The sequence below is a fragment of the Symphodus melops genome (genome assembly GCF_947650265.1).
Source record: "Symphodus melops genome assembly, chromosome: 17".
Lineage (NCBI taxonomy): Eukaryota > Metazoa > Chordata > Actinopteri > Labriformes > Labridae > Symphodus > Symphodus melops.
Genome location: NC_136707.1, coordinates 1,111,619 through 1,133,916, shown reverse-complemented (window position 1 = coordinate 1,133,916; position 22,298 = coordinate 1,111,619). Strand labels below are relative to the sequence as shown.

The 22,298-nt window shown below is 44.3% G+C and overlaps 1 protein-coding gene across 2 annotated transcripts in view; it reads right to left on the bottom strand.

Annotated features, from left to right (window-relative positions):
* Positions 1–140: 140 nt before the first annotated feature.
* The window catches only part of hdac5 (histone deacetylase 5), a 30,485-nt gene continuing 8,327 nt past the window's right edge, over positions 141–22,298 (bottom strand). The window contains exons 3-29 of one of the 2 annotated variants that reach the window (XM_079366326.1): positions 21,077–21,163; positions 20,473–20,735; positions 19,703–19,847; positions 19,494–19,599; positions 18,968–19,101; positions 18,173–18,304; positions 17,889–17,998; positions 17,510–17,626; positions 17,304–17,415; positions 17,022–17,135; positions 16,687–16,880; positions 16,486–16,604; positions 16,209–16,392; positions 11,429–11,540; positions 10,806–10,939; positions 10,178–10,298; positions 9,870–9,919; positions 9,672–9,779; positions 9,531–9,586; positions 9,296–9,383; positions 8,929–9,048; positions 8,309–8,406; positions 7,904–8,022; positions 7,653–7,786; positions 7,374–7,455; positions 7,068–7,245; positions 141–6,764 (exon numbers count right to left, since the gene is read on the bottom strand). In XM_079366326.1, the coding sequence (XP_079222452.1) occupies positions 6,725–6,764; positions 7,068–7,245; positions 7,374–7,455; positions 7,653–7,786; positions 7,904–8,022; positions 8,309–8,406; positions 8,929–9,048; positions 9,296–9,383; positions 9,531–9,586; positions 9,672–9,779; positions 9,870–9,919; positions 10,178–10,298; positions 10,806–10,939; positions 11,429–11,540; positions 16,209–16,392; positions 16,486–16,604; positions 16,687–16,880; positions 17,022–17,135; positions 17,304–17,415; positions 17,510–17,626; positions 17,889–17,998; positions 18,173–18,304; positions 18,968–19,101; positions 19,494–19,599; positions 19,703–19,847; positions 20,473–20,735; positions 21,077–21,163 (3,257 nt within the window). In that variant the 3' untranslated portion in view covers positions 141–6,724. The remainder of the gene's footprint in view (positions 6,765–7,067; positions 7,246–7,373; positions 7,456–7,652; positions 7,787–7,903; positions 8,023–8,308; positions 8,407–8,928; positions 9,049–9,295; positions 9,384–9,530; positions 9,587–9,671; positions 9,780–9,869; positions 9,920–10,177; positions 10,299–10,805; positions 10,940–11,428; positions 11,541–16,208; positions 16,393–16,485; positions 16,605–16,686; positions 16,881–17,021; positions 17,136–17,303; positions 17,416–17,509; positions 17,627–17,888; positions 17,999–18,172; positions 18,305–18,967; positions 19,102–19,493; positions 19,600–19,702; positions 19,848–20,472; positions 20,736–21,076; positions 21,164–22,298) is intronic. The other variant, XM_079366327.1, reaches the window with a different exon arrangement.

Here is a 22,298-nt window from a genome sequence, read left to right as displayed (position 1 = left end):
GATTTGTTACAAAGGTCTTCTTTTGGAGGATAACGCTTTCATGCATTTGCAGTCAGTCGCCGCCTCGCTTATCTCAGGTAACAACAAAAGCATCTAGCATTGAGTCTTTAAATATGTAAATAAGTGTTAAATGTCTGAAAGAAAGTCGGTGAATTGCTTTATTGAGTTTCCAGACAAGTTTAACAACAGGCCCACTTAAAAAAAAAACACACCAAAGAAACAGATAATCAGGATCAACTTCACAACATTACAGTGAGAGTAATAAAAAAGGGCTTTGTTAAAATATCCACAAACCCCTGAAATTAAACAGAGTGAAGAATCACATAAGTCACCTTCCCTTTTTAAGCTCCTGTAACACAATTCATTAGCAGAAAATCAGGACAATAAGAAAAAAACAAAACAGAAAAAAAAAAAAACCGGGCTGAATCTTCAAAAAAAAAAAGGGACAAGTATCACCATCAATAATAGTCACAGTAATAGATTGCTCGAATAGCGTGTATTGCACGTGTACACATATATGCACTTTATATACATGTGAGTCAGCAAGAACTAGACACATGTTGTATCGTCGCAACAGGAAAGAATCGGGATAAAATGACTGCACGGACAGACAGTAGTCAGGAATGTGCTTGTGATCAGTTCCAATAAAATGAGAGTTTCCGATTTTTCAGTTTTCACAAGTTTGACGAGCGAAAAGGTGACGGAGAGAACGTGTCCCGTCGAAAACAGAAGGAGGTAAAAGAGGGAGAGAAGGTGACAGTCCAACTGATACTGACCCTCGTCTGTCCCACCAAAAAGTCCACAAATACGCCCCCATACACACACACACCGCATCATAGCAGGACACTACACTTACACGACAGTATCAAACATAGCAAGAAATATACAGTTTTCATTTATGTAGCAAAATAGTGTCTGTTTGTTTTTCTATCCTGGTGAGGTCCAAACCCAGACTGATAGAGAAGTGGGGACCAGTTTCTTCTGTGTCCCCCAGGTGTGTGTGCATGTTTGTTTTTCTATCCTGGTGGGGTCCAAACCCAGGCTGATAAGAGAAGTGGGGACCAGTTTCTTCCATGTGTGTGTGTGTGTGCATGTGTGTCTATTTTACTATCCTAGTGGGGTCCAAACCTCGATTGATAGTGCAGTAGGGGCCTTTTTTTTCCATGGGTTAGTTTTACTATCCTGGTAGGGTTCACAATCAAACTGATCACCAAACGGGACCATTTTTTTAATTATATTTGAGCTCGGAGTGTGTGTGTGTGTGTTTGTTTTGTGTCTGTTTTGTGTCCTTGTGGGGTCCATCACCCAATAACTCACACAGTGGGGACCATTTTTTCCCCCCCCAATAGTGTCTGATTCCTGGTGTCCATAGTTACGCGAGTGCGGGATTGTGCTGCGTTTCACCAGTGTGCGTGCGTGTGCAGGTGTTAGCAACAGTAAAGGTGTGTAGGCTCTGGAATCTGGAGGTTTTAGACATTCTGATGGAATAAACTGTACAGTTTAAGTTTATAAAGTTTAAACAGGTCCAGAGCTCAGAGCGCCATGGTGACCCCTCCAAATTATTATTATTTCTTTTTCCTGTAGGCTGGTCCCTGTGTTATCTCACTCTAAAAATTAAATCGTGTTGAGGCCTGTGATGATTTTTGTGAAAAGAAAATTCTGCATTTTTTCAACCTATTTGTATTTGTTTGGGTGTAAAATGAAGCGTACTTTAAAAAGGGTTTCTTCAGTAGATTTGCTTCAGCTGTTCTGGATACGATGAAGTCGTTTGAGACAGTTACAGACGAGCAAGTTAAATACACTAAAAGTGCTTGTTTTTGAAACTGATAATTTTTTTCATAAAATATCAAAACTGTCAACTTTTTACATTTGAAAAGCTGGAAGCAGGTAGTGTATGGCTTTTTTTTTGCTTTCAAAGCATAATGCTATATAACCATATACGTTTTTTTCTGGTTGATATTACAAATACGTACATTTTTTTTAAATCAGTAGTAACTGAAGTGTGAAACAGCAGTGAAACCATACAAACCACCCAGGACTGTGCTGCACTTCACTGACCTCTGAGGATTCAGCCGACAATCTGTTTATATGAAAAAACTTCAAGGATCATTAAATGAGTGACGATTTGGGTCCATGGATGATTGGTTTCCTAGCGTTGCGTGTTTGTGTGAGGTAAGACAGTTGAAAAAATTGTGTGAAAAACAATTTGTAAAGCAATCCACACCAATCTGAAACTGACTCACATGGTTGAACTTATTGCAAGTCAAGAACATACTTAAAAACCTAAAGGTGGTAGGTAACACATTGCCTCTTTATAGGGTTATAAACCCCAACACAAAGTATGGAAAATCAAATATAAACCCATCGTGAAATATCTGCAGTAGATCAATAACTGTTCAGTAAACGGTTTGACAAATATCGCCAAGTGTTTGCTGATTACTTGTGAATTTGTAGGTTTATTTGCGAAGGTATTGATAACCAAAACCTCGGAAAATCAAGGCTCAAGTTTCTCTTAAACTGAGTTAACTCTAAGAGATGAAAACAATACAAGTTTGGCTGCATTTTCTCTCATGGCCTCTGGATTCTGCCTCAGTGAAAGGAGAAATAAATTCTTCTTCTTTAAAAAAAAAAAAAAAAGGATCACTTCATGTTGGTGGTGGTCATTTTGAAAATGGCTAAATATTAAGGCATGTTTCAGGGATATAGATTGCCTTCATTGGCAGACCCCTCGGTTGCTGCTTCCTTATTCAACTACAGCGTCCTGCGTGAACTCCAGTCGAGCTCACATGTCAACAAACAAGCCAACACTGCCACGTTTGATGGCTCCATTCTCCCCCAACCAAGAGGCCCAGCTGTTACAGATGTAACTGATGTAGTGGACAGTTTTAGTGTTTACATTAGTACAGAAAGACCAACAATTAACTGCCTGGAAACACAGCTCAATAAATCAATCATCAATCAATACTGTGTCCATTCCACTTGACAGACAATGCACACAAACATCACTGAACCACATATGTAAGAGCTAGAAAGAGTTCCACAAATCATGTCAGCTGTGATGCTATCTGCAGTGTTACCATGGCAACTCAGGCCTTTTGTTCGTCTCTTCCCCTCTTTGCTGTCCCGTCAGTGTTGTATTGCTTTGAACAGATGAGACCCAGAGGTAGCAGCATGAGCTACAACGCTCACCACACCACAGTCGTTCCTGGGGAAATAAAATAATGGGAGCAGTGGGATTGTGTCCCGGGTGAGTTAGCTTACTGATACCACTCAAGTTTTTTTTTTTTTGTTTTCCTCTTTGTTTGACACGTCTGCCATTTTCCTCTGATGTCAAAGCTCAGCGTGGGAAGCGCAAATACTTAAACAAAGCTGAACTGCTGCGTTTCTGATTGCAAACATACAAAAGCAGAGAATCTCACTAAACAGTTTAATTTCACCGTTTCTTTTTTTCGTTTGATAAATAGCAACAGTTACACAAGACTGGACGTTAGCGTTGACGTTTTCCAAGCTAGTTTTTCTCCGTATAATAGCGAAGGTGAAGAAAGCTTACCGTTAGCTCTAGGAGAGTTTACCCGTTCGATTTAAAAATTTGACAGCTCTGCTAACAATTTAGCTTGATAAAAATTTGGATTTTGTTTTGTTAGCTAGGAATTGAAGACTTTACTAGATTTAGCCTGTCAAAAAAAATAATACTGGAAAAAGCCTAAATACCAAGCAAATAATTCAGTTTTCAGAGTATTGGGAGTATTGAATTTCAAGTGCAACGTCTTGCTAAAATTTAAGCTAGGAGTCTGTGGAATGATAGCATTAGCGGTTGTCCGATGGTAGCTAACTTGGTTAGCAAATTCCAGTTTGACAGTTTATGGCCCAGTTTCCATTTCTTCTTGTTCCACTGTTTTTCTTTCGTTTATTATCAACCCAAAACTAGTAATTGGACATAGTTTTGTCAGATTCTCTGTTTTTGAGATTTCCAAACCAGGAACAGACCAATAAGACTTTATAACAGCGTTTTAGCTTCGCACTCAGAGAAAGACCTCACAGGGAATATGGTCCATAAAAGTGGACAACAGAATGGTCCAGTTTTGAAGCTTTATTTCCTCTGAAATCAGAAAACGTTAGCTTACAACTTGGTCCTCCAATGAAATGTGTGTTAATGAAAAGCCCACTGAATATGATAGCATTTTGATTTTAAATGTTGATTATGCTTTAATAAACAAAACAAAGAGCTCGATGCTTTGAAACAAACCTCTATAAGAGTTATCATGAACAACACAAAGGAGACGAGTGATCACATCTTCTCGTAATAGTCGGGAAACGTCAGCAACCCGTTTGAATCATTAAGTAAACGCAGAGCAGAAGTGTTTATCTGTCAAAGAGATAAACCTGTGGAACAGTTTTGAAGATGTGTTTACAGAGTAAACAAAAAGATTGAGACTTGAGGTTGTCTTCACTTTGAAATGTAAATTGAGTTTCGTTTTCTTTCTTGTATGAAATGTTACATTAAAAAAAGATGTTTTTGTTTTGGTGTGTAGCTAACGGGTTGCATCAACAAAATATGTAAAAAAAAACGAGGGCCATAATAAGCTGAAGCTTCAGCTGATATATTTGTGGTCAGTTTACAATCCAAAAAGTGTTTATTTGTACATTTTAAATTCACTTTTTTTTTTAATGAACTTGTGTCTCTTAATGCGGTTTAATGCTGACTGATAACTGCAAACTTTGAGGTCAGAGAGTGAAGACAAAGATTAGTTTTCAGTTTTCATTATTAGTGTTAAACATCTTTTTTCGTGGCCAAGAAAATAACAGACCACCATTTTATATTTTCCACTTTGTTGCTGTAACAAATTGTTTCGGTTTAATTAAAGTGTCTACGTGATCAACAACGTGGTGCATGGTAATAAATAAGAAGATGAATTTGCGAGCGAACAAAAACATCATCACTGGACCATCCTGTTACCAAGACGTGACCTTTGACCTTGTTTATTCTCTATTCTGCAGTTGCTGTTGTTTGCCTGTGGAAGGCAGCACAGCTTACCCGTTTCCTGCCTGAGGAACTGGAGCTCGCGTGTCCACCGTCAAGAACAACAACGACCAAAAAAACAACAACAACAACAACAACAACAGCATCCAGACAGACTGAACATCTGTAAACAAACAGACCATGTTCTTTCTTTCTTTCTCTGCTCAATCAGCCAAAGCTTTAAAACGTCAAACCTCCAAATAGAATATATTCATGAATCCAATCTGGTTGGATAAACACTGTTTAGATATTTATATATATATATTTATATATATATATATATATATATATAATATTTTTCTAACCTTTTTTTTATACAAAAGAAAGAAAGTATTTTTTTGTTTTTACACATGTAACTATGTACAGATTTAGAAAAGTGACCACAATGAGTCTGCTGTGACGTAACCGTGGGCAACAAGGACAGAAGACAGTATTTACACCAAACAGGAAATATTCCAATTTAAAAAAAGAAAAAAAAGAAAAGAAATGAAGGACCTACAAGACGTCGGGGGTCACTCAACCAAAGTAAGAGAGAGAGAGAGAGGCGTGACGGATGTGGCGGTCTGAAGAGATGCGGTTTAAATGAGAACAATGGATACTGCAAAAACAGAGCGAGTCCTGAGACACTCCCCAGATCACAGAAGGGTTTGACTGAATATTATTTGTAGTTAAATATTAGTATTCTATGGAGGTTTTTAACGTGTAGATGTAAAGATGGCTTCAGAGCCCAGGAACGCCGGCTATGAGTGTTGAAAGGTTTCGACAATAAATACAATTCTTAGCAGTTTGAATACATGTCTAAATACAAAACTGTCTCAGCTGTCATGATTCCTCCCGTCTGAGTGTCTCTCTCTCAAGGTTCCTAAATAGTGTGATAAGAACAAATTAAGGCATCCAGATGAATAAACAAAGACTCGTAAATGAAACAACAGCAGTGTGTGTGTGTGTGTGTGTGTGTGTGTGTGTGTGTGTGTGCATCGGTGGGTTTCTTCAGTCCTGATTGGCTGGTTGGTTTACTGAGGTGCTGTGGTGTTTTGTGGTTTCTGATTAGATGTTTTTTTTCTTTTTCTTTTCTCTTTTTTTAAAAGGCACCTAGTTCCTCCGCGTCCTCAGCTCGTTTTAAAATAAGTTATTCCTTCTTTGTTATCCGCTCCCAGGTTTCCTGTCTCTCAGTCGCAGACAGACAAGAAGACAAGACGTCCACTTGGTGTCAGATTCTTCGAACGGATTCAACGGATTAGCGTTCTCCACAGTCTCCCCCCCCCCTCGGCGGAAAAATGGGGAGTAGGAATAAAGTCGAAAGAAGAGTGATCAGATGTGGAAGGAATAGTTCAGTGGTGCTGTGTACAGGAGATAAAGTATACATGTCACAAGACGCGTCTCCTCCTCCTCGGGTTTCCTCGGAGATGCTAACAAGTCGTCCGCTCCTCCTCGGGGGGGGGGCGAAGAACGTAAAAAAAAAAAAAAAAAAAGGAGATTTGTCCTCGTTTTGTCACAGGCTCCGCCTTCTCTCGCATCCACACTGATCTCCTCAGCCAATCGGAGTCCTCCGCATCGGCAGAGTTACAATCTGCGTGCGTGGACCGACACACACCGAGTGCAGGAAGAGGAAGAAGGAAGAGGAAGAAGGAAGAGGAGGAGCCACAAAGCCGTGAATGTGGAGTTTTTTTTTTTTTTTTTCTGTCGTCCTTATTTTAGCTCCTCCTACAACACAGGCTCCTCCTCCATCGGCTCCTCTATTGACCTGCGGGCCGTTAAAAAAATCACATGAAATTTAAAATATTATCACACATTAAAAAAAAACAAAACCTGATGTTTAGAAGTTAAATGTGCTTTGTTTCTATTTTGTTTTCTTTTTTATTTATTATCTCAGAGAACGACTTAAAGACGTACAAAAAATGATTCAGTTGAAACCTTCTTCAAGACAGGAAGCAAAATGGTTGGACAGGATGTTAATGACTGAACGCCACTAACGCTGTCAAACACTAATCGGACACTTCTCGTCCTTCACTTGCCGTGTAAATGGTTCAGTGTGTGTGTTGCTGACCTGCTGGTTTCCGTGATGTCAGGAACAGAGCTCGGCTGGTCCACATCAACACTCAGGGAGGCCATGGCGCTGACGGTCTCTGCCTCGTCCTCTGATTGGCCCAGAGCCTCAGGGGGGCTGTCCAATAGCGAGTGTCCACTCGTCTGAGACAAACTCTGCAGACAAGGCCAGTGTGTACCTGGAGGAAACGGAGGAGGAAAGGAAGAGCACATGGATCAAACTTTTTATTGTACTTTTTAAAGTTTTTATTGATTTCCTTGCGATGATGAAATGATTCTGCCTTTATTTAGGACAGGCGAGTCTTACTCTGTATCTCTATTACTCGCTCCAGGGAGGCGAACGCTTTCGGACACGGCTTCTCCTGAGGCCACTGAACCATCGAGTCGCTCTGAGGGAGGAAGACGGAGAGTGTAACGCATAAAGTCAAGGACTGTGTTCAGTGTTTGCATTTCAAAATTCACCCAGAAAACACAACGTTTATGTCTGTAGCATCACTGGCTGCACGAGACGTCTGGCCTGATATTTTCCCAATAATCACATTGATGCTGGTGAGGCTCTCTCTCTCTCTCTCTCTCTCTCTCTCACCGGTTCTCCCAGAAGCGCAGAGACGCACGCCTCTGACGCGTCACAGATAGCGGTGAGGTCGTGACCCCCCTCCAGTGCCATGACGACTCGTCCTCCCGCCAAACCCATCAAGAGCTGCGTTAGCAGTCCGAAACCTGTCGGCACACACCGATCAAAGTCAGGAATAACACGTCTAACTTTTCAAAAACACGGCAGGAACAAAAAAGTGATTTCTTCGGGTCACGATTGTGGGAAAAAAAACAAACGCTCACACTTAGCGGAGACGTTGTAGCCTCCCAGAGGAGACTGATGACCCTCCACTGCATCGAAGCCTGCAGACACCAGAACCACGTCTGGACTGAACTGCTCAGCGATGGGCATCACCACACTCCTACACACACACACACACACACACAAGTGTTAAGAACTATCAGAGCAGCAGCTCGCCTGCAGGAGACGACGCATACGGCTTTATAACAAGGCACGATGACAGACTGAAACCTTTGCTCCTGTTTTATTCACCTTTTTGATGTCAGTTTACATCAGGCTGTGTGTCAGCGACATGATAAATGTTACTGCTTCTAAAAGTCCTACATGTGCTGCAAAGCCGCCCTGCGTCACACGGTCTCTGCTCACTTTGCTTGTAATAATAAAAACAATATAAAAAGTGAAATGACCTGAAGGCTGTGAGGTACTCCACGTCACCCATAGGTGGCTCCACTCCTCCAGTCCACGCAATGTTCACGTTGAAACCGACACCTGCAGCTGATCCCACCTGAAGCAGAGAGAGAGAGAGAGAGAGAGAGAGAGGGAGGGAGAGAGAGAGAGAGAGAGAGAGAGAGAGAGAGAGAGAGAGAGAGAGAGAGAGAGAGAGAGAGAGAGAGAGAGAGAGAGAGAGAGAGAGAGAGAGAGAGAGAGAGAGAGAGAGGGAGGGAGGGAGGGAGGGAGAGAGAGAGAGAGAGAGAGGGGGAGGGAGGGAGGGAGGAAGGGAGAGAGAGAGAGAGAGAGAGAGAGAGGGAGGGAGGGAGGGAGAGAGGGAGGGAGAGAGATTATTATCCTGCATCTCTGTCAGTGTCTGTATTATAAAAAAAATAAATATAGAAGCAAAGCTCCAAGAATATTTGTTGGTGGAAGTCAAATTTTATTCTGTAAAACATCGGATTCCTAACATTTCTGCAGGTAAACACACACACACACACACACACACACACACACACACACACACACAGCGGGTGTGTGAACTGCAGTCCAGAGTCTCTGTGTGTGTGTGTGTGTGTGTGTGTGTGTCTGCACAAACCTCCTCAGGAGCTCCGCTGCCGGGGAAGAAGTTCCCGTCGTCGTAGCGATGCAGAGAGATGTAGAGGACGTTGGGGTCACTGTAGAAGGCCTGCTGGGTTCCGTTGCCATGGTGAATGTCCTGCAGCGACGGGTCACAGCGGCATCAGAGAGAGAGAGAGAGAGAGAGAGAGAGAGAGAGACAGAGAGAGAGAGACAGAGAGAGAGAGAAGGTCAGTTTGATTCAGACGCTGTGATTGGTCAACATTTCATCACTCGCAGTTCCTTATGATACCAGAAGAATCATTTTGACCATTAATTTCATGTAAATCAATTTCACGTGGCCGTCGCACTCCGCCGTACGCCGTCGAGAGCGTTAATCTACTCACCCAGTCCACGATGAGGATCTTCCCCACTCCCAGTTTCTGCTGCAGCAGTTTCGCAGTGATGGCTACTGAGTTAAAGAAACAGAATCCCCTGTTCACACACACACACACACACACACACACACACACACACACACACACACACACACACACACACACACAGAGAAAAAGAGTTACACATTTTAACGTGGCACCAGATTGTGATGTCGTAGGATTGTGACTTTGCAGCTGTACTGACATGGCGGTGGACTCCTCGGCGTGGTGACCAGGGGGACGCACCACCGCGAAGCCGTTCTGAAACACAAAGACAGGAAGTGAGTCAGACATCGCGTTTTAAAGTTCATGGTCACGACGGTGTTTACACTGGTGAGTGTTTTACCTTGAGCTCTCCTGCAGCCACTCTGAACGCCAGCTCGATGACCGAGCCGACCGCCATGCGGACCGCGGCCGACGAGTGCATCTCGTTCCACACGGTGTCACTGTCCACCTGCAGGGGGCAGCGTGAGTTAACACACATATAAACTCACACAGATAGACGAGACATTTAGCAGGGAGGAGAGTAAAAACACAGCCTCACCCCGATTCCTCCACAGGGAAGAACGGCGTACATCTTCTGGCTAATCGGACCTGAAACAACCAATCAGAGGAGACGTTACAGGACTTAGTGTTCAGATTGAGTCGTCCTTGAACTTATGGTTTCAACCGATACAGAAGGTCACATTAGGGATAAAAAGGCCGATTACATCAGAGGTCGTCTTTGATCTTTATTGGATGTCTGCTAACAATACACGCTAACATGCTAACACGCTAATGCGCTAACATGCTAACGCGCTAACATGCTAACAAGTCAGACGGACAGACGGTGACTCAGACAAAGACAGTTACCCAGCAGCTTCTTGTGGTCCAGCTTGTGTCGATTGAGCGGGCTCGTTCCGTACAGCAGAGTGTGAAACTCTGAATGGACCGACTGGATCTCATCCAGAGACGCTTTACGCCCACGAATCCTCTGCTCACACACAGACGGAGAGAGAGACACTGAGTAAGGAGTGTTACACCAAAAGAAAACAAACTATTTCACAATCAATATTTCGGCACTTAATAGACGCTTGACCTCGACTGAGACCTGATGGTTTGATACTGAACGGCTACTGTTCCTCACTAATTGTTCTTCCTTTTCGTATCGATGCGAGACGGGTTCAAAACCCGGAAGCTCCTCGTGAATGTGTATAAGTGGGATTTGTTACTTCTGATGGTCACTGTAAATAGAAACCACTGTCATCAGGGTGTGAACGTGAAGGATATGCTCCGATTATGTAACATGAACGACATCGCTCTAAAAGCTGATTTAACCTTTTAGCTGAATTAACTAAATATACAGAAAAGCTGAAGTGATTGAAGTTATTATCACTCATTTTTCTACTTTTTTAAGCAAAGTGTCGCAGCACACAACGAACATCGCCGCGGTCACAGCTGTGTTGTGACTGCGAGGGTCGTGTTTGTGCGTCTTGTGTACCTCGCAGCGGCCCAGCAGCCCCGTCTCCTGCAGCCTGGACCAGATGCTCTGCACTCTCCCAGCATGCTCCGGGTGGATGTGAGCGTTGCCGCACACGCACTGATGCTTCAACATCAGACTGTCGTACACGAGCCCTGCACGCGGGGACACGAAGAAAAAAAACACAGTTTTTTTGCACAACCTCCAACACCATGAACCAGCCTGTGGATGTAACTGTGTGTGTTGTAGTTTCAGTGTAGCGCCACTAGGTGTCAGCAGCAACAAGTGGGATATGTGACAAGACGAGCAGGACGCTGATTTCACCACAATCATTCTTGTATAACCTCAGATATGACAAAACTGTTTGATCACTATTTCTGATAATAGTGAACACAGGAGACATAATGCACGACAGTGAGAAGCTGTTTTTTAATTCCTGTGCCTTTAGGAGTTAAATCATATATATATTTTTTTTTTGCACTGAGTGGATTCAGCAGTTTTTATTTATATTCTATCATGCATCATCTTGCATTGTTTTTGTGTAGAGAAAGAAGAACGCTTGTGGCTTGTGGTAGGCGGTAGACGATGTCAGACTGTCATCCAGTTAAAGAAGAAGATGTGCGCACACACACACACACACTGACCAGTAGTGAAGAGGTGTTTAACAGGATGGACGGTGCCTGCAGGCGAGGATTGTGCTCTTCCCAGGGGTCTGTGGGGCAGCGACGACTGGAACACGCCCAGGTGCTGCAAGGCCTGATGGGTGAAGAGAGACGGAAGGGGGGGGGGAGGAGAGAGAAAGTTATGATTCATTGCAGAAGGATGACTCAGAGATGTATTCATTCACTGCGATGGAGGAGAGTGTGTGTGTGTGTGTGTGTGTGTGTGTGTGTGTGTGTGTGTGTGTGTGTGTCCTGCCTCATCACACACACAGAGAACGATCTGTGATTTTTAATGTATTATTTAATAAAAAAATCAAGCCGCATCCTCCATTGTTATAAAATGACACCAACGTGGACGTGCAGTTCCTCAAGTGTCCACTAGAGCCGTGACACTTTGTCAATCTCTTTTTTGAACCATCAGACCGTGTCGTCCCCACAACCCACCGGCGTCCTCGTCCATGCACGGCGTGCTCCGACCTCCAGCTCGGCTGCGAGGAAGCAGGAATCCTTCCTGCATCTTATCCCATCTGCTCTCTCTGTGGAGTGTCTCCAGATGACACTCCTTATGAATAATGATTGATTGGTACAAAATAACTGTTGAGGTATTTTTAGGTAATTTCTGGGCAGAGATCCAACCGACCCGTCAGAACTTCCTTTTACAGTCCAATTAGCAGCTTGAGATGTGAAAGCCGTCCGACACGTCTGCAACGAGATATTTGAAGTAATACTGCGAGTTTTATCAGGTCTGTCGTCAGGAAGGAGAAGAGCGGAGTTCGGATCGATCGATTGTGATGCCTTCAAGGATGTCTGGAAATCCAAACGTTAAGAGTGAAACATCTTTGAGAAGATTGAAATGTTTCATTCAATCATCAAAAATAATGTCATCATATTTTTATAGACGTTTAAAAACATCATCAGTCGTGCTCGGAGTCGCACAAGCTGAAGCCTGTCAATCATTCACAGGGGGCGGGGCTACAGCTGGGCATGTGGGGACTTGACGTGATACAGCCTACTATAACGAGATGCAGACCCCCCCCCATTCACACACACACACACACACACACACACACACACACACACACACACACACACACACACACACACACACACACACACACACACACACACACACACACACACACACACACACACACACACACACACACACACACACACACACACACACACACACTGTGCCAATGCAGAGTTACAGCTTGTATCAACCCTTTCATTGATAAAAATAAAATGCAGCTTCTACATCTTCAAGACGACAGCAACTTTAACGTCTGAGTAAAGTTTGAATGACCGTCCTGAAACTTCTCTAGGTGTGTGTGTGTGTGTGTGTGTGTGTGTGTGTATGTGTGTGTGTGTGTGTGCTCTGCAGTCACACACATATTCCAGTGTCTAAATATAGGGGGTGTTGCTGTGCTCCCTGCTGCGATCTCTGTGACTCATCATGCGTGGGTGGACTCTAACACACACACACACACACACACACACACACACACACACACACACACACACACGCTCGAAGATATACAGACATACAGGAACACACACACACTCAGTGATGAGTCCAGTGGTTGAGTCACCAACTAGTGATGTCACTGCAGCGTCAACAGTTGTCAGTGTGTGTGTGTGTGTGTGTGTGTGTGTGTGTGTGTGTGTGTGTGTGTGTGTGTGTGAGACGGTTGAGTTCCCCTGGACACCTGCGTGGAGGCTCCTTTGTTCCTCCTTCAATCTTTCTTTTCTTTGTTCGGAGACATTTGGCGTCCTTCAGTGTTTTATGCTCCATGTTTGTCAGAAAGTGTCGAAGTGTTGTTTCCAAATTCAAATTCAAATCCCACCTTTTCCTGTAACTGCAAAATGTCAAAGCTTTCTTCCGATGACTCATCTGACACTGTAGTTTGTATAAAAAAACAACAACAACAACAACATCCGGTTAAATGTGACGATGCATTTCGGATTCATTCATTTAAAAGAAGCCTTAGCGAGAAGAAGAAAACACCCTCGGTGGCGAGGTGCGTCCACGAACACGACGAGGATAAATGTGTCTCAGATGTTCTTTTCTTTTCATTCGATGTCATTTTTAATATCTTTGATCAATTCCCCGAACAGCTCACGCTCACAGCGCACGCCTTTTATCCTCTCAGAGCTGCTGATTTAGCTTTTGGTTGCATGCTTTAGTTTTAACCAATTAAAAAGGAGACAAGATGTTCCTTTTGATGTTTGAAAGAAAGAGACTAATAAATATGATATTAACGGTCTCATGATGTCTCTGTTTTTAAAAAATCAGTAGCAGAAGCAGAACCTTCAGATTTTTCCTCGCTGTCGACGTGACGTGATAAAAAAAAATAAAAAATCGGTGGTGGTCTTGACTGATTTAGATTCAAATCCCGAGACGAGACGGTCTTCCCAAGACCAAGTACTGCAACACTACATTACCCACAATGCAAAAGGACAAATGAAAAGACAAAAAGGTGTTGCGGCGTAATCTCATGGCCTGCTCGTTTCTCTCTACACGCCGTCTGTGCAGCGGCGACTGAATCGTCTGCGTGCGTGCAAACTGTCGCCTCACTTCTCTCAGACACTGACGGAAACCTGCCGCCGGGTTCTGATGCATTTCAAGGATTTTGTCGATGGGACAAATCACTTTGGCATGCTGGGACTTTTCCAGCCAAGAGGTCGATTAAATGCTGTTTTTTACTTCTAAATATGATGCACATGTATAAACATGCATAAACGTGTATAAACATGTATAAATGTGTATAAACATGTATAAATGTGTATAAATGTGTATAAACATGTATAAATGTGTATAAACATGTATAAATGTGTATAAATGTGTATAAACATGTATAAATGTGTATAAATGTGTATAAATGTGTATAAATGTGTATAAACATGTATAAATGTGTATAAACATGTATAAATGTGTATAAACATGTATAAATGTGTATAAATGTGTATAAACATGTATAAATGTGTATAAACATGTATAAATGTGTATAAATGTGTATAAACATGTATAAATGTGTATAAATGTGTATAAACATGTATAAATGTGTATAAATGTGTATAAATGTGTATAAACATGTATAAATGTGTATAAATGTGTATAAACATGTATAAATGTGTATAAATGTGTATAAACATGTATAAATGTGTATAAATGTGTATAAACATGTATAAATGTGTATAAATGTGTATAAACATGTATAAATGTGTATAAACATGTATAAATGTGTATAAATGTGTATAAACATGTATAAATGTGTATAAATGTGTATAAATGTGTATAAACATGCATAAATGTGTATAAATGTGTATAAACATGTATAAATGTGTATAAATGTGTATAAACATGCATAAATGTGTATAAATGTGTATAAACATGTATAAATGTGTATAAATGTGTATAAACATGTATAAATGTGTATAAATGTGTATAAACATGCATAAATGTGTAAACGCCCGGCTGGAACCACAGCAACAACAACGTACAAGAAATGATTTGATTTATTTGTTAATGCTTTTGTCTTAATTTGTCTTAATTTTTCGTTCAATTAGCAAATTTGTTTACTTATCATGTTTTCAATATGTGACAGCGAGCATCGTTATAAGCATAGACATGTGATATACTTTATTTCTTTCCATTACGATTTTTTGCAATGTAAACGTGCCTCTGATTTCTTACAAAATAAAGTGAAAATTTGATCACAAAAAAAAATAAAATTTAAAAATTTTTGGTTCACCACCATGGGCCCACTGCCCAACAGAAATGTAGTTTTGCTTATGTAAATTATGTAAAAAAATTAAAAAAAAAAGGTACAAAAAATACAAATAATTAATCTGTGACGGCCACAAAAAGCAGCCGCAGCAGCAGCTCAGGATTCCTGCGTGTTCAAACAACAAGCTGAGGGTGAAAAACACCTGAGGAGACGTCAGGTGAGAGGCCGACAGAGAGCGCGAGTGAATCAGATAATAACAAACTGCAACAACATCTGTAACTGAGCAAACAGCTCCAGGTCGGCTGATGAGTCACGCGTGTGACTCATCCCTCCGTGGGATGAGACCGGTGAGATTAAGACCCAGACCCGGGTACCTCGGAGCAGATCCTGCTTTTTTTTTTTTTTTTTTTTTAAATATGACGTGATTTCATGTTTGTGTGAGACGAGCTCATTGATCAAACCAGCCACGCTCGAACTGTGTGGACGTTAAGAGGGAATCGTTCTCATGCAGCAGGGTCCACAGTGCGGCCCGGGGGCCATTCGCGGCCCCTCGAGGAGATTTCTTTTTTTTTTTTGCGGTGCCGAAATGATCCTTTGCATAATTTCTGCAAACAAGCAACACTGTTGTTTAACCATTTAATAACCTAAAAACAGAAACCACATTACAGACTGAGATTCTGAGAAAAACTAATTAAAAAAACAAAACAGATAAAAGAACGAAAAGTATTTGATGTTCCTTTATGAAAGAGTTTCTTTTGCAAACTTTTTGATTCAGATCAGTTCAGTTTTACTATTTAAAGAAAAAAAAAAAAAAAAACTTCTCACTGTAATTAGTTATTGTCCATTTCTGTTATTTTTGAAGAGATCAAAATTTAAAAAATTTCCTATAATATTTTTATATATTTTTTATATATATATTTTCCTACAATATTTTTTTAAAATATATTTTTTAAAATGAAACCACCAACAATTTTTGCTCGCAAGAAAAACAAGTTTGCACAGCAGTGATCTGACGCTGCGAGGACGCTCACCTGCGAGTAGCTCCCCCTCTCGTCCTCGTCTCCCTCCCTCAGCTGGACGATGTCTTCGTCCTCCTCCTCCTCGTCCAGATCGCTCTCTGTGCTCTCCCCTTTCACGTGCACCTCCCCGTGCTCCTCCTCGCCCTTCAGTCGCTCGGAGGAGTGCGTGCTGTCGTCGGATCCTTCCTTCTGAAGCCTGATTGGCCAGAATGAAAATGGCGTTTAGCTCACAGCGTTCATCGGTGTTGAAATAAATCGAATGGACGCCGACTCGTTTGAATTTGCCGACCTGTGTAAGCCCGCCCCTCCGTCGTCCTCCTGCATGTCGTTGGTCTCTGTTAGCTCCTCCTCCGTCTCCTCTGGATGCGTGGGCGGCGGCCTGGGAAGCTCCGTCCCCTTTGATAGCATCTAAACACGACGTGGAGTTAGCGTTAGCGAACGTCTCCGCTCACGGCGGCGCGCGTGCCTGCGAGTGCGTGAACGTGTGTACCTTGTAGTGTTTCTCCAGGAAGTGTTGGTGCTGCTGTTGGACCACCAGCTGCTGCAGGGCCTGGGGGGACTGCGGCAACGGGGCGCTCTGGGTCCGAGCCAACGGGCGATGGCGAGGCAGCTTGTTGACCGACCGCATGCCGCTGGACACGCCTCTTTCTGCCGTAACCAGGGGCGACTGGCTGTACATGGGGACTGCAACATACAAGGCAATGAATGAAAACCAAAGATGGACGAAACTGTGACGATATCGTGTGTGTGTGTGTGTGTGTGTGTGTGTGTGTGTGTGTGTGTGTGTGTGTGTGTGTGTGTGTGTGTGTGTGTGTGTGTGTGTACCTGCTAACATGGCAGTCTGTTGTCTGGCCTGTTCCAGCAGTAACACGTGCTGCAGTAGCGAGGAATGTGCAGAATGAGAGCTGGGGGGCGGAGTCTCCACGTCATGTCCCACCCCTGCAAAGAAACACGTCACAGACAAACCAACACGTTACAACTTTCAGGACATCACGCCGACCATCGGGGGTAGAAACGCCAACACGGAGCGAGCACCGGCCGCCGACCGGCGATTGTGTGTCGCTCCGTTAAGTTATTTCAAAGGAATAGGAGCGGCGTTAAACTCACCCGCAGGGAGGGAGGACGTGGAGAGAAACTTCCCTGTCAGAGCTCCGCCCCCTCGCAGTGATTGGATGGCTTGAAGCTCAGCCTCTTGCTGAGTGGACAGTTTCTGGGGGGCCTGACGAGCGGGGGGGGGGGGGGGGGGACACATCTGTATTAGACACTGGAATGTTTTTACCAACTGTGTTTAAAAAATAAATAAAAAAACTCACGGTGATGTGCGTGTTCGCCGGGAGGCCCAGGGAGATGTTTGGCAACGACGGCGAGGTGTAGAGGTTCAGAGGACTCAATGTCCCATCAGCCCCCAGCGTCTGATGGAGAGACCTCAGCTGCAGAGAGGGAGACAGACGACACACAGATTCTTTATCTTTATACATTTCTTTATAAAGCTGCGTCTTGTGTTTTTACTTCATGGTGAATTCTGCGTCTTCTTCTTCTTATGTGCAAAACAAAAACACACTGAGAAGCAAACTAGGAAGACATTTTGCTTTTATAATTTGACAGAGTTTGAGGGAAAATATGAAACTACTGTCGAGCCAGAGAGAGAGAGAGAGTGTGTGTGTGTGTGTGTGTGTGTGTGTGTGTGTTTACCTCCGTCTGTATGTTGGGGACAGATCCCGTGTTGCCATTGGCGATGGCTGAATTGGAACTGTTGGGACTGCTTGGACCCGAACCTGGAGCGCTATTACAGAGAGAGGACACTGGGCGAGAGAGAGCGAGAGAGAGAGAGAGAGAGAGAGAGAGCAAGCGAGGTGATCAGTCTTTAGGTTCAATAAAGAGTCACAATTTTACACACAAAAACAGTGTACAACAGTGTGTGTGTGTGTGTGTGTGTGTGTGTGTGTGTGTGTGTGTGTGTGTGTGCTTTTTTTTACCTGATATCTCGATGGCTCTCTTCTTAAAGGTGCTGATAACGGTGCCGTCTTTCCTGCGGAGGAGTGGCGAGCTCCGCCTCTCGGCCACTTTCTGCTTCAACCGTGAACGCACCTTCAGGTTTGGCTCGGAGACTGGGCGAGCGAGAGAGAGAGAGAGAGAGAGAGAGAGAGTGAGAGAGAGAGAGAGAGTGAGAGAAAACGGAGCCAGGAAACAAAAACACTTCCTGAAGTTTTGAGTCATGAGAGACGCGTCCGAGTGCCGCTGTCACGCGCTCCAAGGTCACTAAAGGTCGCGGGGTTGTGTTGAACGTTTCACACGGGTGGCTTAAGGTGCGTGGTGTTGTGCCAACCGGAGACAAGCCGGGCATTTCACGATCGCCAGCTGCCGATTAATCCCACGTTGCGTTTTTTTGGCCGGCGAGGTTAGCTCGCTCGATTAGCCGCGGAGAGCAGGAAGAGGAAAACACCTTTCAGGTTTTATCGCTTTAAGCTCCGTGAGCTGAATCCAACCGTCCTAAATCCAAAACATTGACCCGGGTCAGGAAGACTTGGACGTGGTCGGACATTTTTTTTCTTCTTCATGGAGCTAAAAAAAAACATCGACTTAAAACCGTCTCAACGCTGCATCAGAAGCTCCTCCGTTGTTTTTTTAGTCCACATGAATCAGACGTTTCCTTTATTTGGACGTAAATATTTAAAATAATTAAACTTATCCAGCTGTCAATCAAGACACATAAATATAGAGCAGAACACACACACACACACACACACACACACACAGACACTCTCTCTTACCCGTCTTGCGGAGTGGGAAGTCGTCCTTGCCCTCGTAGTTGCCCAGCAGTGGGGGCAGTTTGTAACAGGGAGGAGTCCCGGGGCAGTTACTCTGCGGAGGAGAGCCCTGCTCCAGGGAGGTGTGTGGTGCCCCCCTGCACAGACAACAACACACACACACACACACACACACACACATTAAAGTTTTCCATCTCCTCCTCTTCATCATGTGTGTGAAGTGTGTTGTTGTAAATCCACTCTGATCCTGTATTTGATCATGTCTATAAACCCCTCTATTTCAGCTCTGCTCAGAACAGGCTGTTTCTGTGTCTGTAGCTTTAAATATGTAAATGAGCTGTGTCTGACCACACCCCCTCTCTGGAAGGGCTCGGGTGTACTCGCTGCTTTCTGGCTCCATGTCCTATTGTTTACGGTGAGAAGGCAGACTCAGAGGGCAGAACAAACACCTAGCTGTGGGAGTGTCACCCAGACGTAAGTGATGTCACAGTGATGTCACAGTGATGTCACAGACCAGGAAGCAGCTCACCAGCACTTTGGGGAGAAGGAATGGTTCAGTCCACCGGGACCCGGCTCTTTCTTGCTGAGGAGGAACTCCTGCAGCTTCAGCTTCACCTCAGTGCTGGCGATGGCACCTGAACAAACAGGGAGGAGTTTAATCGACTCAGATCAGAGACGTGAGCGCCACGACTTTAAAACTCGCCGGGGGCGGGGCGGGGTCAAGGGGGGGTGACGTACTCTCTTTGCCTTTCTCTTTGTTCCTCAGCAGCAGCAGCTGTTGCTCCAGTCGATATTTCTCCTGCTCCTCGTGTCTCTGCTGCTCCAGCTTCCTCTTCTGCTCGAGCTCTTGCTGACGCTTCGCCGCCAACAGCTCCTGTTGTTGCTAACGAGCACAAACACACACACACACACACACACACACACACACACACACACACACACGTTTAGCAGAGTGACAAACAAACCAGCCGACTCTCATCAGTCATGTTCGAGGATGTTTACATTCACCTGTAAAAATATCTGTTGTGGTTTTCCATGCAAGTGCTGAACTAGACTTTCAAAATAAAATGAACTTTTCAAAATAAAATAAAAAATAAAAAAACTTAAATCAAACTAATGGACGCTGAAGTAAATGAGAGTTGACTAAACTCGCACGCTGCGGTCCATCAGCGCCGCGCACCACGGCGCCGTTTTGCTGTCACTCCTGTAAGCGCTGAGGCCCGTCTGTGGAGCGTGTATATATATATATATATACATGCTGTGAGTAACTTAGATGGCGCCCGCTGCAGGCTGAACAGCAGCAGATCGACACAGACAGGAAGTCGATTTCACAGACAGGAAGTCGAGTGTGTCAGCTGTGCTTACACTCCACAGACGGACCCACCGGGGCAGGGCGCACGGCGTACGATGGGGCGAAAGGTTAAGCATCAAACAACAAATGTTGGTCAGTGGTGAATGTCTGTCTGAGGTGTCGCTGCCAGCTCGGGTCCTAATCGAGTGAATAATACCTGACAGGCTACCTTCAGGTGTTCCTGCAGCTGCACTTCGTGTTGTCTCGTCAGCACTTCGTGTTTTTTCTGAAACTCTGCAAACAGCAGCTGTTTCTGGAGCTCCTGCTGCTGTTTGAGGAGAACCAGCTCCTGCTGGAGCTGCTGCTCCCGGAGGCTCGTGTCCACGCCGGCTCCCCCAGACAGAGACCCCGTCCTGGGCTCTGTCCGCAGGTCCACTGGGCCCCCTCCTCCGCCTCCTCCTCCTCCTCCTGGACCCCCACCTGGGAAGGAGGGAAAGAAGAAAGTAACTTATCCTGTTAACGTTGATGTTTATTTGAACGTCCGGCAGGAAGTGGCAAGAAGGTTTTCAAAATAATTGTTTTTAAAAAAGGAGTTTGGGTCTCGTGTTAAATCTCAGGATGCAGCTTTGGTGCAAAGTCAACCTGTTGGATTCGATGTTACATCATCCAGTGAAGCTGTTGGACAACAAGTCGCCTCCGTTTCATCAGAACACAACTTTAGGCTGCTCCCCGAAAGGAGATAATAAACACAGTAAATCAACACACACACACACACACACACACACACACACACCGCCCTCAAGGACTCCTGGAGGACTCACCGCCTTCACCTCCTCCTCTCTGCTCGCTCGCTGCTCCTACGGGGCTCTGCATGCCCGACGGGAGGCTGCTCTTCACCTCCACTACTGCAGAAGAGAGAGAGAGAGAGAGAGAGAGAGAGAGAGAGAGAGAGAGAGAGAGGGAGAGGGAGAGAGAGAGAGGGAGAGGGAGAGGGAGGGGAGAGAGAGGGGAGAGGGAGGGGGGGAGAGACACAGAGAGGGAGAAAGAGAGAGGGAGAGAGAGAGGGGAGAGAGAGAGAGAGAGAGAGAGAGGGAGGGGGGAGAGAGAGAGAGAGATAGAGGGGGGAGAGAGAGGGGAGAGAGAAAGAGGGGGGAGAGAGAGAGGGGGGGAGAGAGAGAGGGGGGGAGAGAGAGAGGGGAGGGAGGAGAGGGAGAGAGAGAGAGGGGAGGGAGGAGAGGGAGAGAGTGGGGGGGAGACACAGAGAGAGAGAGAGAGAGAGGGAGAGAGAGGGGAGAGAGAGGGGGGGGAGAGAGGGGAGAGAGAGAGAGAGAGAGAGAGAGAGAGAAAGAGGGAGGAGAGAGAGATCAATTAGTCTGGAAAAAGTTATTACATCAGTTCCTGTGCGTGCACACACACACACACACACACACACACACACACACACACGCCTATGTGTTATGAAATGATAACAAAGCCATATAAGGAGCGAAAAGTGACAAATAATCAACAGAGGTCGAACACACGTCATGACTCCATCATGTCCACCTCGTGGTTTTTAATGAGAGCGAGGCAGAGATGCAGAAAACGCTCCGAGCGCTCAAGTTCAAAATCTCTCAACTTTTCAGCAAAAAAAAAAAAAAAAAACAATATTCCTTATATTTATTTATTTTTTTCAGTTTTCGCAGGTTTAGCTGCTCCGTCCTCTCGTCTCGTCTCTCTCCAAAACTTGCGACGGGAGAAGGTGAGACGGGAGGGGAGATCAAAGGACGCGTCTGCACACTTTGACCTTAAACAAACAATTTTTTTTTTTTTTAAATTCCATGAAGTTTAAAAGCAAAAATAGAAAGTGCATAAAAAGACAGGTGCGTAATTAGGTCTTTACAGTATCCATGTTTAAGCTGAAGACTCATCAGCTTTGCGACTCAATCAGCTTACACTGATCACTTGTGTGTGTGTGTGTGTGAGTGTGTGAGCGACAGAGAGAGAGAGAGAGAGAGTGTGTGTGTGTGTGTGACGTCATTGGGACTATTTATTCACGATGCG